At 46.7% G+C, this 12,761-nt stretch overlaps 1 protein-coding gene across 5 annotated transcripts in view; it reads left to right on the forward strand.

Moving 5' to 3' along the window:
• The window catches only part of KIAA1549, a 143,280-nt gene that overhangs the window by 90,242 nt on the left and 40,277 nt on the right, over window positions 1–12,761 (forward strand). For 4 of the 5 annotated variants that reach the window (XM_079150075.1, XM_079150073.1, XM_079150076.1 and 1 more), the window contains exons 11-16: window positions 1,765–1,961; window positions 3,966–4,081; window positions 4,334–4,459; window positions 9,772–9,977; window positions 11,076–11,299; window positions 12,290–12,443. In XM_079150075.1, coding sequence (XP_079006201.1) covers window positions 1,765–1,961; window positions 3,966–4,081; window positions 4,334–4,459; window positions 9,772–9,977; window positions 11,076–11,299; window positions 12,290–12,443 — 1,023 coding nt within the window. The remainder of the gene's footprint in view (window positions 1–1,764; window positions 1,962–3,965; window positions 4,082–4,333; window positions 4,460–9,771; window positions 9,978–11,075; window positions 11,300–12,289; window positions 12,444–12,761) is intronic. The other variant, XM_079150074.1, reaches the window with a different exon arrangement.

The raw sequence follows: 12,761 nt of genomic DNA on the forward strand, positions 1-12,761 counted from the left end.
AAATCACTCCCAAGACTTCAATGGTCGTCTTGACTGAGAGGCGTGGAACACAGTGTGCCCAAGGACTTTAGTTTGCAGGGGGTATTCCTGCTGAGGAAACCACTCAGGGACGCTTTGGGCAGTTTATTTCCCTATACTCTGCAAGCTGGATGTAAGGAAATGGTTAATACCCACGCCTGATGCTTTGAGAGTCATAAAAATGGAGTCATCAAAAATGGTGCCCCAGCTAGGGTTGTGACTCTGGTGGAGCGCTTGCCCAGCTTGCCCTGGGCTCCAGGTTCCAACCCCAACTCTGAAAAAAAAAAAAGGTACCCCATATCTCTGGGTACCTCAGATGTCCTTCCTATTTCACCACAGGCCTAGAAACTGAGGCCTGGATCCACAGGTGTGGGCTCATGGGCCTGATTATAGGTTTTAGGTCAGTCATTGCCATATGTCCTGGGGGGTGCTCCTGCCCCCACAGTGTGAGTGTGGACTTTTTCTGAAGACCTCTTCCCCCTTCCGCTTTGTTGCTCCCATTACTTCTGTGGACCTTTCCTCTCTAGAGATTCTTTACTCCTTTGGCTTCGATTACACTGAACTTTGCAAATTCTTCTCTTGTTTAGAAGTCACCTTCTCTTTTCTCCCCAGCTTCCTTTTCTCTTCTTAGCCCCAAACTCTTAGATGTTCTACAACATTATATTCACACGGCCTGTGTTCATTTTGAAAACCCCAGCTCCCCTGCATGCCACCTCCAGACAGGTGGTTTTCAGCCCACGGGTCCCTAGTCCCTGTCTCCAGCTGCACCAAGCTGCTTTCCTCTGGGACCTTTTCTGCCATCTCACCTTAGCCTGTTTAGAGTGAGACCTGTCATTTTATCTCCTTAGTCGTCATTCCTGTAGGACTCACCTCCTTCCCTTGGCCTCACTTCCGGTTTGGGATGTCCTGTCCAAAACTCCCAGGCCATCACTGGGTTTCTGCTCTTCCTTTGTCTTTTGTGTCTATTTGGTTTCCATCTCCTTCCTGCTGCATCCTACTGCTCTCCATTCCTTCCCATTTTCTTGGCAAGGATTTTGGCTCATGCCTTTGTGGTTTCCAGAATGTGGCATCACTGGGTTCTCTTACTGGTCCCCTGTGTCCTGTCTGCTTGGAGTTTAGGAATCCGCCAGTTTACAACATTTAGTGGTCTTCTGATCGCCCAGAGGGCGAGCTCCAGAAGCTGGTACTGGGAGTGGGTGTGCGTGCCGGCCTTCTCTCTCTCCCGCTCCCCTACACTCTGGCCCCTCTAGTGCAGCTGATATGACCTCTTTGGGCCTCAGGATTCTCCGGCCCTGGACGCAATCTAGAACATGCTCTTTGTAGCTCCCCAAGTTTTACCTGTCCTCAAGGACTGGCTTAAGTCCTTCTTTCCGTATAAAGAATGTCTCACCCTGTCTCTCTCTTTCCATAGTCCACTGTGACAAGGGGACAGGTTCTGTGTTTTTTTTACAGGCTTTCATATTATGTTCTAGCTATTTAATCCTGTCCTCTTGTTTAATCTTCTGCAAGCATCTGTCACAAATTCTAGGAATAAACAGAACCTTGCATATAGTCAATGTCATAGAGATGCTTGGTGGGTTGGGTTGGTGGCATTGCCAGCACAGTCTGGGGTTGGGGGTCATGCTCTTGTCTAGTCCTCGTAACCTCTCTTCACGTGCTCAGATTTCACATTAACCACCTCGTTTGTGTGTCTGCCTGTGTGTGTGTGTGTGTGTGTGTATGTGTGTGTGTGTGTGTGTGTTTTAGCTGCAGATCCCTAGCGTGAAGGGCTTCGATTTTGCTAAGCAGCATCTGGGTCAGCACAATAAAGATGACATATTGATTATTCATGAGCCAGCACCACTGCCAGGACCTGTGAAGGACCACACCACACCCTCTGAAAATGGAGACGTGCCAAGCCCCAAGTCAAAGATCCCTGCCAAGAACGTCCGCCACAGAGGAAGGTTATTATTGGGCTTTCTGGATTGTTCTCTGTTGCAGAGCATGCTTTTGTTCTCAGGTTGTCCATTTCCAGCATCAGCAGGGCTGAGGGTGAGTATTGCCCTGTGTCTGCAGCCTCGGATCCTGATGACTTGCCCAAAGGCACACGCGGACCTGGGAGTTTCTTGCCGGCTCCGCAGGGCTACCAAGTGGGGCTGTGCAGTTCTTTCCCCAAATTATCCAAGGTTAGGAATCACCAACTGCGATGGGGCAGTAGTGTCTCTCAGACTAGATTAGGGACAGGCCACTCCAGCACGTGTGCTCTAGGAGAGCCATGTCTGGTGGTCACGCGCAAAGGATGTGTAAAAAAAACGCATAGCCTGTCGCCACACTCAGCCAGCGTTGGCTTCTTCACTATTGCCTGTCACGCCAGCAGCTGGCCATGGCCTCACTGCTCTGTCTGCAGGTGACCCTCAACATGTCCTCCTGTGTGCTTTGCTTTTCTCCAGCTTCCCAGGCTGTCACCTTTGTTAGTCTTTGTTAGTATGTCACACAGGACTCTCCACGGCCTCCCAGCTCCCCCTTCCTAACTTATTCCCAAAACCTCCTAAAAAAGAAAAAACACACATGGAGAATTACTTATTTTTCCAAACTATCAACAAGCCCGTTGCTGCCCTCTGATCTTGTGAGATGGACTAGAGTTATGTTGAAGAAGGTCAGGTTCAGACTCAGGTTTTGTGGAACTGACTTCTCATCAAAGCACAACCAGGCCTGGCCCCTGGTACCTCAGATCACCAGCCCGCCCCTGAGCTTTGAACTCTAACTCCTGATTGGCTGCTGAGAGTGAAGAGTGTTGGCCACACCGACATTCAATGATGTCATATTTTCTGTCTTACCAGAAGACCCACCCCAGGTGTCTGACCTAGCTTTAAGAATTTAACAGATGTAAGAGCATGATCTTTATGGAAGAAAATGAATTGTGGAGAGACATGCTATTTGCTTAATTTGCAGGCTAAGAATAAAATGAATTATTAAAAATGATTTAATACGCTAGTAAAGCTTAGCAGGGTGTTTTTTCCTCCCCTAGTAGTCTCATCATAAACTTCTAGTCCTGTCATCTCAGTTCCTTTACACCCTCAGGCTTCTCGCTCATGGGTTCAAACTACTGTGGATCAAAAATATTCAGGAAAAAAATATGTGTACAGACCTTCCTCTCATGTCATTATTCCCCACAAAATACAGCATGACAACCGTTTACATTGTAAGAGGGATAGTGAGTAACTTAGAGGATGTGCATAGGTTAGGTGTAGATTTGTGTCATTTACTATCAGGGACTTGAGCATCCATGAATTTTGGTGTCCCTGGGGGTTCTTCAGGCAGTGCCCCATGATACTGAGGGACGACCATATGCTTTAGCATCCCTCAGGGCCCCAGAATGTCTTGACACTTCACGTTGTGGCTGAAGCCAGGGAGCCCAAGGACGCAGTGTGCTAATTGGTTAAGGATTTTCCCCAGCCTGGTGCAACGTGGGTGTTCTGATACCTTGATGTTCATATATAGAGTCAAATCTCAGTAGTGGTTGTCTCCGGCTGTTGTGAGTTTAGGAGTCTTGTACAACTCTAGAGTCAATTGGGACAGCTGCACAACTACCCTGGCCTCCTAGCAATTCTCAGCCCCAGTGGACCCCAAACCAGGCCCAAACCCCAGATTCTCTCTGATTCAACTTGTGTTAGACCCAGATTGCCGGTCTAGAACTGATCTGGGGCCAGGAGCTAGCTCTTAGGCCTCAGCAGCTGTGGGACTAGCCTCTACTCTGGCACTTATTTCCAGCATTTGTTGATTGCAACCTCCAAAGCCAGTAATCCGTACCTTCAGGACATGGTGACTGAGTGTGTTAACGTGGTCCTTGAACTGTTTCATGTCTCCCAGTTTTGCCTGGAAGCCTGATTTCCATGTCTGACTTAATGTGACCTTTTTCTTTTGTTCCTTCTCCCTTCTAATGTTTGCAGTTTGTTTTGTGTTTGCAGGGTCTCCCCCTCCGATGCCGACTCTACTGTCAGCGAGGAGTCCAGTGAGAGGGATGTGGGGGACAAGACGCCAGCTGCCGTCCATGAGGGCAAGGCCCACAGAGCCCCGCAGAGCGGTCTGTGACTCTCCTCCTTCTCCGTGTTACTGGGAGTAAGGGGTTCCCATAGGCCAGGGTGTCACCCCACTTCAAATGCTAAACCTTTAAAAGAGACCTGTGGCACGGACCCTTCATCATTCCGGGCTGCAGTTCCCAGCATGGATCGTCACTATTGTAGTGGTGTCTGCTTTGAGGCAAGGGACTGTGCTGGAGGTTAGGGTTTGCTGGGGTGCATCCTAAGGTTAATAGCCTTGTTTCATTCTGGTTTAGAGTCCAAACAATTTTCCTGCCTGAAGGACAAGGAGGAGGAATTGAACATAAATCATAGTCATAAAAAGTGTCCCCAGAATTCAGTGACTTTCTTAGGATTCAAGGATTTCACAGCTGTCACTGTCAGTAGGTTTTGTTCATGTCCATTACGTCTGGTCTTGTGCCTTGACCTTTTGTATGATCAGACTCCGTGTTAGCACCCTTGAACTGGGAGTCAAATAGAGCTTTGCAGACCAGGGATGGAGTAAATTTGCCTCCCATTCCCAGGGACACTGCCACGAGACTCATGCCTTTGGTAAAACTGTGCCCAGAGGCCTTCCTACCTTGAGAACAGTTTTTGTAGTGGGGGCAAAGGCAGCTTGACTTTAGTTTAATTGATTCTGTTAAATACATGTGTCCTTTCAGCCTTTGTCCTGACTGGAGATTTATTTGTATTTTAGCATTGTGTTTCAGTAACGCAAAGATGATTGGGAAGCCTTAGGCTTCCTAACTTTAATAGTAATTTTTATATTTTTAAAATTACACGTTTCTCTGTATTAAAATGCAGCACAGAGTGAACTGTATTTATAAATGAATGGATTCTGGACCGAAGCCCAAGGACCTCTGCTATCTCTAGTATGTCTGTGGCCTTGGGGCCTTGGGACCTGAGGCTTCTGTGAGACTAAACCAGCCCATCCTTGAAATCCCTTCCAGCTGGTTCTCTTATAACGTTAAAGAAATATACCCTTAGAATAAGGGAAGGGATATTTTTTTTTCCCCTTTGTATTTTTTCTACAGAATCTTAAAAATTATTTAGCACCATGGTAACACATGCTGTATTTTAGATAAGATAGGATTAAAATCTAGTTTTGATCCTCTGAAAGAAACATTTTGGCGTGGAAAAAAATAGCTCTAGATTTTCTCAATTTCTGTTGATTGCTTACCTTGGAAGATCTTGCTATTAGTTCGTGCATTTAAGTCCTTCCAAGAGTGTCACGACCAGTGAATTCTACAAGAATCAGACACCACTCTCAGCATGTATTCAGAATCCAAGTGGAGAGCTCTTCAGCTGCCGGGCAGAGAGCCGTCTGCGAAGGATTGGGGTGGATCAGATGCACTGCTGTAGTTGAAAGGGACTCCAGTCTGTGCGTTTTCATGTTTTAGAAAGATGGTTTTCTCACTGCAAATAGTGATCCACTTTTGAAACTTTGTTTCTCCTTGAAAGCCATCATAAAATAACTATGTACAGCCAGAAGGCATTTTATTGCTTGCATAGAAATTTGTTAAGAAGCATATAAAGAAGTCTAAACTGTAATCATAGCTTTTTAATTCTCTTATACATCACATAAAAATCCTCTTTTTGTAAGTCAAATGGAATCAAACGCTAGTGAAGGCAGGAGGTTGCTTGAGAACCATTCAGGAACCCTCCTCCCACTGTCCTGGGACCAGAGTTCCCTCTCACCTCTTCAGGCTTCTTGGTAAGGCTTTTAACAGCTGTCCCAAGTCATCTGGCATTTTGAGGCCCAACTGCAGTGAAGCCAGAGAAGACCTCTGCTGGGTTTTTAGAAATTTGAGGTGTGCTTTATTCCTGTCCAGCTGTTTGGCAGCGGACTGCCATGAGGCAGGAACCCTTCGGAGATGACTTAAGGCAGATCTGCAGTTGAGATCAGCCGTATTGCTAGTACAGCTACACAGGGGCCACCTTTAATGAGGGTGTGGAGGGACGGGGGTACTGCGTACTCTCTTTGGGAGACAGCAGTTGTTCTCAGGGTGTGGTCAGGGCTGCAGACCTTGTCCCTGCCTGACTAGTTACTGTCTCTTCCCCCTTTATGTCAGGAATATGTCAAGTAGATAAGGACTATGAAATGCTGAGGGTATTTTTTTTTTTATGCTGCCCTTAGGTCGCATGTGTGCAAGTGTGTGACTTTTAAGTAGTTATAGCTCTATTAATTTGAATTCCACAAACTCCGTGTTCTGGAATCTTCTGTGGGAGCAAAGCCAACACTTACTCTTGCACATGCTGAAGAGTTCGCCAAGCAAATTAAGTTTTTACCAGGTCAACTACATATAACGTTGAGGTTTTTTTGAGTTAATTTCAGAGTGCCCACTTATAAAATGAGATCGTATAGTTCTCATCCTGTCAGTAAGCAGATCCCCAGAGGCCTCTTCAAGAAAACATTCTGTCAACTCACTTGGTCATGCATTCAGCAGGGCTTGCTGGGTGCTGGGGTATAATGGAAAAGGCAAGATAAGTGTGATCACACTTGGTGATGTGTGACTGTGGGTCACCAGCATTAGGAAGGATGCAGTGTGCTTGTATTTATCTATAGATAGTGGAATAATATTTCCATAAAAAATTGCTGGTGCTCCAACATTTCAGTAGTGCCCTTTCTGCTGTCATTCTGCTTGATTGACGTTATCCTGTGTGATCCAAGATTGTGCCCTTTCTTTTTTTTGTCTTAAAATGCAGAAATTTCTTTCTTTTTTCCTTTAAAGAATTATAAATGTATATAATTTTGGTTACAATATGATGTTTAATATATGCATATACTGTGGGATGGTAAGATATAGAGATTTAACATGAGATATTTCACATTTACCTTTCTTTTGTGGTGAGAATACTCAAAATCTAATCTTGTAGCTATTTTCAGATATACAGCATATTGTTATTAATCATAGTCACCATAATGTATGCTCTGTCGAGTTGAATTTCTATCATTGCTTTTTAAAACTAACATGGGAAGAAAAGGCAGTTTTAATCCAAAGTCCTTGCTGTGTGGATCCCTTAAGTCTAGAAGCCTCACAGCATCAATCTCTTAGGTGTTCTTTTTACTTCCCAGTGGTCGTATTATCCAGGGAGTTTTTTTTTTTTTTTTTTTTTTTTTTTTAATTTGTGTAATGCATAGCAAACAATTTTTTATATAGTTTAAGAACACTCTTCAGCCATTTGAAGGGCTGGGTCCCCGATGGTAGAAGCTGGAGGGTTCTCTGTGCCCTCCTGCACCAGCCCCTCAGCTCTATAGAGAGGCTGTGCATCCTCTGCACCTCTGGCTGCAGGTGGTGAGTGACAAGCAAGGAGCTCTGAGTGCCGAGGGGAGGGGTGGGCTGGGGCAGGCGCAGGGGCCCCTTCACGAGCTGCAGCACTCATGGAACCCAGGCAGGGAGCACAGAACAGAGCGGAGAGGCCTCTTCCTTCTGTCACCTTTGAGGCTCAAAGGCAACTCCCAGCTCTCTGCCACCCTAGGGGAGAGATCTCACCTTTAGGGATCAATAGCTTAATGGGCTACTCTTTGTGACATTGGCTGTCCCTTTAGAAGTTTGGGTCTGCAGGGCTGGACTGTCTGGCAAAGTAATAATCTCCTTTCAGGCATTATGCCTGCAACTTAAGTAGCTGCCCCTGGATGAAGGAAGTGTAACCGGTTTGGCTCCCTCCAGGTGGGCAAGGAAGGAGGCAGGAAAGCCTGGGAACAGCTGAGGTCCTACGGCTGTGCCCCCTGCTGGGAGGCTTCACTCAGGGTTGTGTGAATCCTTTCTGATTGCCTGGGATACCAATGAATACTATTCAAATGAGAGAAAATACAAGAATGTATATATCACTGATGTGCATTCCTTGTATAAAATACCTGTGTCTTCCTGCTTTGCCAGCTCTTGATCTTTTTTACACCAAGGAGAAACCTCCACATTTTTCACTTTTGCTTGAGGTTTCAAACCTTAGGCTTTTAAAAAGGCACAGTCTCTGCCTTCTGTTGGCCATTTATTTTTACAGTGTCTGAATTTCCAGAGGTGGCCTGTTAGAGGGAGGGCATCAGGTGATCTTAGTGTCACAGCCAGCTCTCTTCGTCTACACAACCCCTCTCCCCAGCCCTCTCTCTCCTTTTTCCTTTTTAAACTTGAAGTTTATTGGAATCATTCTTACTCTAGGTAATACTCATTAGGAAAAATTCTCATTACAGAAACTACAAGACAAGCACCCATTTGACCAAGATTCAGTCTCTGTTAAGATATTTAAGTGTTTTTTTTCCTTTTTTCTTCTCACGTAGACTTCTTCTATTTCACAGATCTGGTTTCTTTTTGTAAAAATTATTGTAGTAAAATATACATAGCATAAAATTAACCCTTTTAGCCTCTTTTTTTTGGGTACTGGGGATTAAACTTGGGGACACTCAACCACTGAGCCACATCCCCAGTCCTTTTTATATTTTATTTAGAGACGGTGTCTCACTGAGTTGCTTAGGGCCTCAATAAAGTGCTGAGGCTGACTTTGAACTTGTGATCCTGCTGCCTCAGCCTCCCAAGCTGCTGGTATGACAGGTGTGCACCCTTTAAGCTATTAAGTGTGCTTTTTAATCTCTCTCCCTGTATGCAGCAGGTTTTTTTTCTCCAGTATCTTCAACTTTTCTTTCTACATCAGGAAGGAAAAGACAGATAATTGTTAACAGTATACACCTGAGTGTTCATAGGCCCCTTGTCTTTCGTTTTTTTTTTTTTGGGGGGGGGGGGTGCCAGGGATTGAATTCAGGGACACTCAGCCACTGAGCCACATCCCCAGCCCTATATCGTATTTTATTTAGAAACAGGGTCTTACTGAGTTGCTTGACACCTTGCTCTTCCTGAGACTGGCTTTGAACTCTCGATCCTCCTGCCTGGGCCTCCCAAGCCTCTGGGATTATAGGCACTGGCTACCATGCCCCGCCCCCTTGTCTTTTGTTTTCTCCATAGTGTAGTCAACCCTCTGTATCCGTGGATTCCTCATTCAACTGAAAATAGACTGAAAATAATTTTTTAAAAAAATTTCATCTGTATTAAACATGTAGAGACTTTTTGTTGTTATTATTTCCTAAATGATACAGTAGAACAAATATTTACAGCACTTACATTGCATTATGTATTTTAAGCAATGTAGAGATCATTTAAGTATACGGGAGGATGTATATAGATTCTATGCAAATACTTTGCCATTTTATGGAAGGAACTTGAGTATCTGCAGAGGTCCTGGGACTGATACCCCTTTGTACTCGGTTAATATCACTCTAGTGAGCTCCTTCCTACGTTAGCTCAGAATTGCTATGAATGCTTTTTTTTTTTCCTCCTAGAAGTTCTGTAAATTGCTTGTTGACCAGTTGAGCAACCTCAGGGTCCTTCTGTCCTCCCCCAACTCTTTTTTTAAACTGGAGATTTAGAACCACGTTTAGACAAAACAGCAGTTTTTTACCCAGTATCACAATGATTTTATCACATCTTTTCTAAGAGTGTTTGTAATTTTTAATGAAACTGAAAGAGACAATATTTAACTCATATTGTTTAAGTTCAAATAGAGAAATTTCAATTATGCTGCCGCCAGCATGGGGACTTAGTTTTAGTCAGAGGAGCTGGCTGAGGAGTCTTTCTGGCAGAATCCATACTTTTGAGTGTGCTGCTTCTTTAGGTGACATTAGTGTTTTCCTTTCCTTCTGTGCTAGCTCCCCCCTTGCCCAGTTCAGGGAATGAGCAGCCTTCCTCAGCCTCCATCTTTGAGCACGTGGACAGGATTTCCCGCTCCTCTGAGGCCAGCCGGCGGGTTCCCAATAAGATCCAGCTGATTGCCATGCAGCCCATCCCGGCACCTCCAGTACAGCACCCCATCCTGGCTGACCGAGTGGCAGAAACCAACAAAATCAACAAAGAGGTATTAATACTCCCTTCTCCCTATTTTGTCTTTTTTTTTTTTTTTTTGTACTGGGGATTGAACCCTGGGGTACTCCACCTCTGAGCTACATCCCCAACCCTTTTTTATTTATGTGTTTTGAGACAGGACCTTACTAAGTTGCTGAGGCTGACCTTGAATTTGAGATCCTCCTGCCCCATCATCCGGAGCAGCTGGGATTACCAGCGTGTACCCCCGCGCCCAGCCGCTCCAGCACTTTAAAAACTTTGTTTTGAGACACCATCTAAGTTGCCCAGACTGGGCTCTAACTTAGAATCCTTCTGCCTCACCCTCCCCAGTAGCTGGAATTATAGGCATGCGCCATCTGGTTAATACCCTTCTTTAAAAAAAAGCACGTTAATAGAAAAATACATTCTGATTTTGTCCATGCTTTAAATAGAGTGAAAGGTACAGTGTAAAAAGGTCACTAAAGGCATGAGCTGCTGACAACTGTGCTTAATTTGAAACATGCTTACTTTTTAAAGTCAGGTGCTGGTCAGGGACACTGTTAGACACATTGGCAGATGTGCAGAAGGGAGTAACCCAGCAACCTGAGACTGCTGCCCCCAGAAAATCCTGCTTTGGCTCTGGTTCAGGTCCCACGGGGTCAGTGGTGATGTTGCCATCTTTGGGGATGCTACTCTTGGTGAGGAGGGGCTCACGCATCAGGGAATGTTCCCCTAAGCTAGGTAGTTAGCCATAAATGGATATGCTACGGTATAATGCACATACCCTCGCTGAATGTCAGTTTTACTTTAAAAATCTCTAAAGTAGTGATAATATTGGGTATGGAGAATATTTATTATGTTCTCAGGGCATGTCATTACTTTTGATCAGACAAGTGTGTCCTCAGAGTTGTCACAGAAGGATTTCCAAGGTTTGAGCCTCCCCCCTGCTTTGGGTTGAGAAGGCCATCGCCCCTCCAGGACTCCTGCGCAGGCTGGGCCCTCCGCCACCGCCTTACAGCATCTGCCTTGAACCCATGGACAGCAAGCCCAGGTGGGGGGGAGTGTGGCATGCCTAGCAGGCTGTGCCCAGCATGTCCCCGAAATCTCTGAGCACACCCCTCTCCTTGCTCAGATTCAGACAGCGCTGCGGCACAAGTCCGAGATCGAGCACCATCGCAACAAGATCCGGCTGCGCGCCAAGCGCCGCGGCCACTACGAGTTCCCGGTTGTGGACGACCTGTCCTCGGGCGACACCAAGGAGCGGCACCGCGTGTACCGCAGGGCGCAGATGCAGATCGACAAGATCCTGGACCCCACGGCCAGCGTGCCTTCGGTGTTCATAGAGCCCAGGAAGAGGTGGGCCTGGGCCCTGGCCGGGAGCTGGGGGTGGGCGCTGGGACCTGCCCTAGAGCGTGGGCAGTGGGGACGCCCTCTGTGTCATGGGACCAGGGACTAAAAGCCCTGCCCATTTTCATGAGAAAGTCTCCGAGGACAGTTGAGGGGGTTTGTACCCGGAGAGCTGTGTGTGCTTCTAGGAGGGCTGGGCCTGCCTGGGGCGCTCAGTGTAGGAGATGTGGGGCCTTTCCTCTCTGCGTCTCCAGCTGCCTCGGAGCCGTTTCCTCCGGGTCTAGGCACACACCTACAGCCTGGCTCATGGTTCCTCCTCCAGCTGGCCTCTTCCAAACTTTCCTGCCCTTCCTTTCCTCTCCTCTGGTATTTCTGCCCCAGCTGTACGGATGGTCTCACTCATTTTCCCACAGCCTCCAGCAGTCTTGGGCTCACCTTCTCCTGTCTCCTCAACTCCTGCCTCAGCTCAGCTCAGCTGTTTTCTAAGCACTGCCCTTGTGTATGTCTTCCTGTGTCCAAATCTGAGTTGGGTTTCGTTGCCTTCCCTGTGAAATCTGTGCTTCTGGAGCCTTGGCTTGCCTCTCCATTCAGCTCTTTCCACTATCCAGTAGATGGCCTCCTCATCTTCTCTCACATGTTCCTCTACTTCCAAAGTTTCTGGCCTTGGGTGTGCCATTTCTGTGCCTCCCATTTTCTTCCCATGACCTCCCCAGCCTCAGATCTCACTCTTCAAGATCTGCTTCAGGGCCCTGTAGCTGGTGGAATTAAGAGCTCACCCTGACCTCTCCCTTTTCTGAACCGTCTGTGTCACTAATAGTGTCATGATTACTTGCTTGTTATTAGGTCAAGTCTGCAGAACCCAGATTGTGGCTGCCATGTTGTCTGTATCCTCTGGGGTGCACATTGTAGGCACTCAGAAAACGCTTAGTGTGTCAGGTGGGTAAGCCAGTGGTGGGAAGGCTTATTTCCTGTGAAGACAATTTTTGTTTGTTCCGGCAGCTCACGAATAAAACGTTCTCCTAAGCCACGCCGGAAACACCAGGTCAATGGATGCCCTGCTGATGCTGAGAAGGACAGGCTCATCACCACCGACAGCGATGGCACATACAAACGACCTCCTGGTGTGCACAACTCCGCCTACATTGGATGCCCAGTGAGTAATGCTCAGTCCTCTGGAATTGGGGTGGGGGCTCGAGGGAAAGACCCTGATAGGAAAGGATGGTGAACAGTGCTGGCTGCTGCCCCATGGGACATAGATGCCTGGGCCAGCAGGGCCCTGAAGCACATGGGTGTGGCTGGGCCTCTTCTTCTGTCGTATCAACCTGGGGTTGCTGAGTAACACACCTGAAAAACTACCCCATGTTTTCCTTTCTGCCCCTGCAAGCCCTGTCCTCAGGCTTCAGAATGGAAGCTTGTCGCAGTTAATTGGGAAAGAGATAGAGGAAAAATGAGGTCCAGGTTTGTTTCCCCC

Source organism: Sciurus vulgaris (genome assembly GCF_902686455.1).
Source record: "Sciurus vulgaris genome assembly, chromosome: 8".
Lineage (NCBI taxonomy): Eukaryota > Metazoa > Chordata > Mammalia > Rodentia > Sciuridae > Sciurus > Sciurus vulgaris.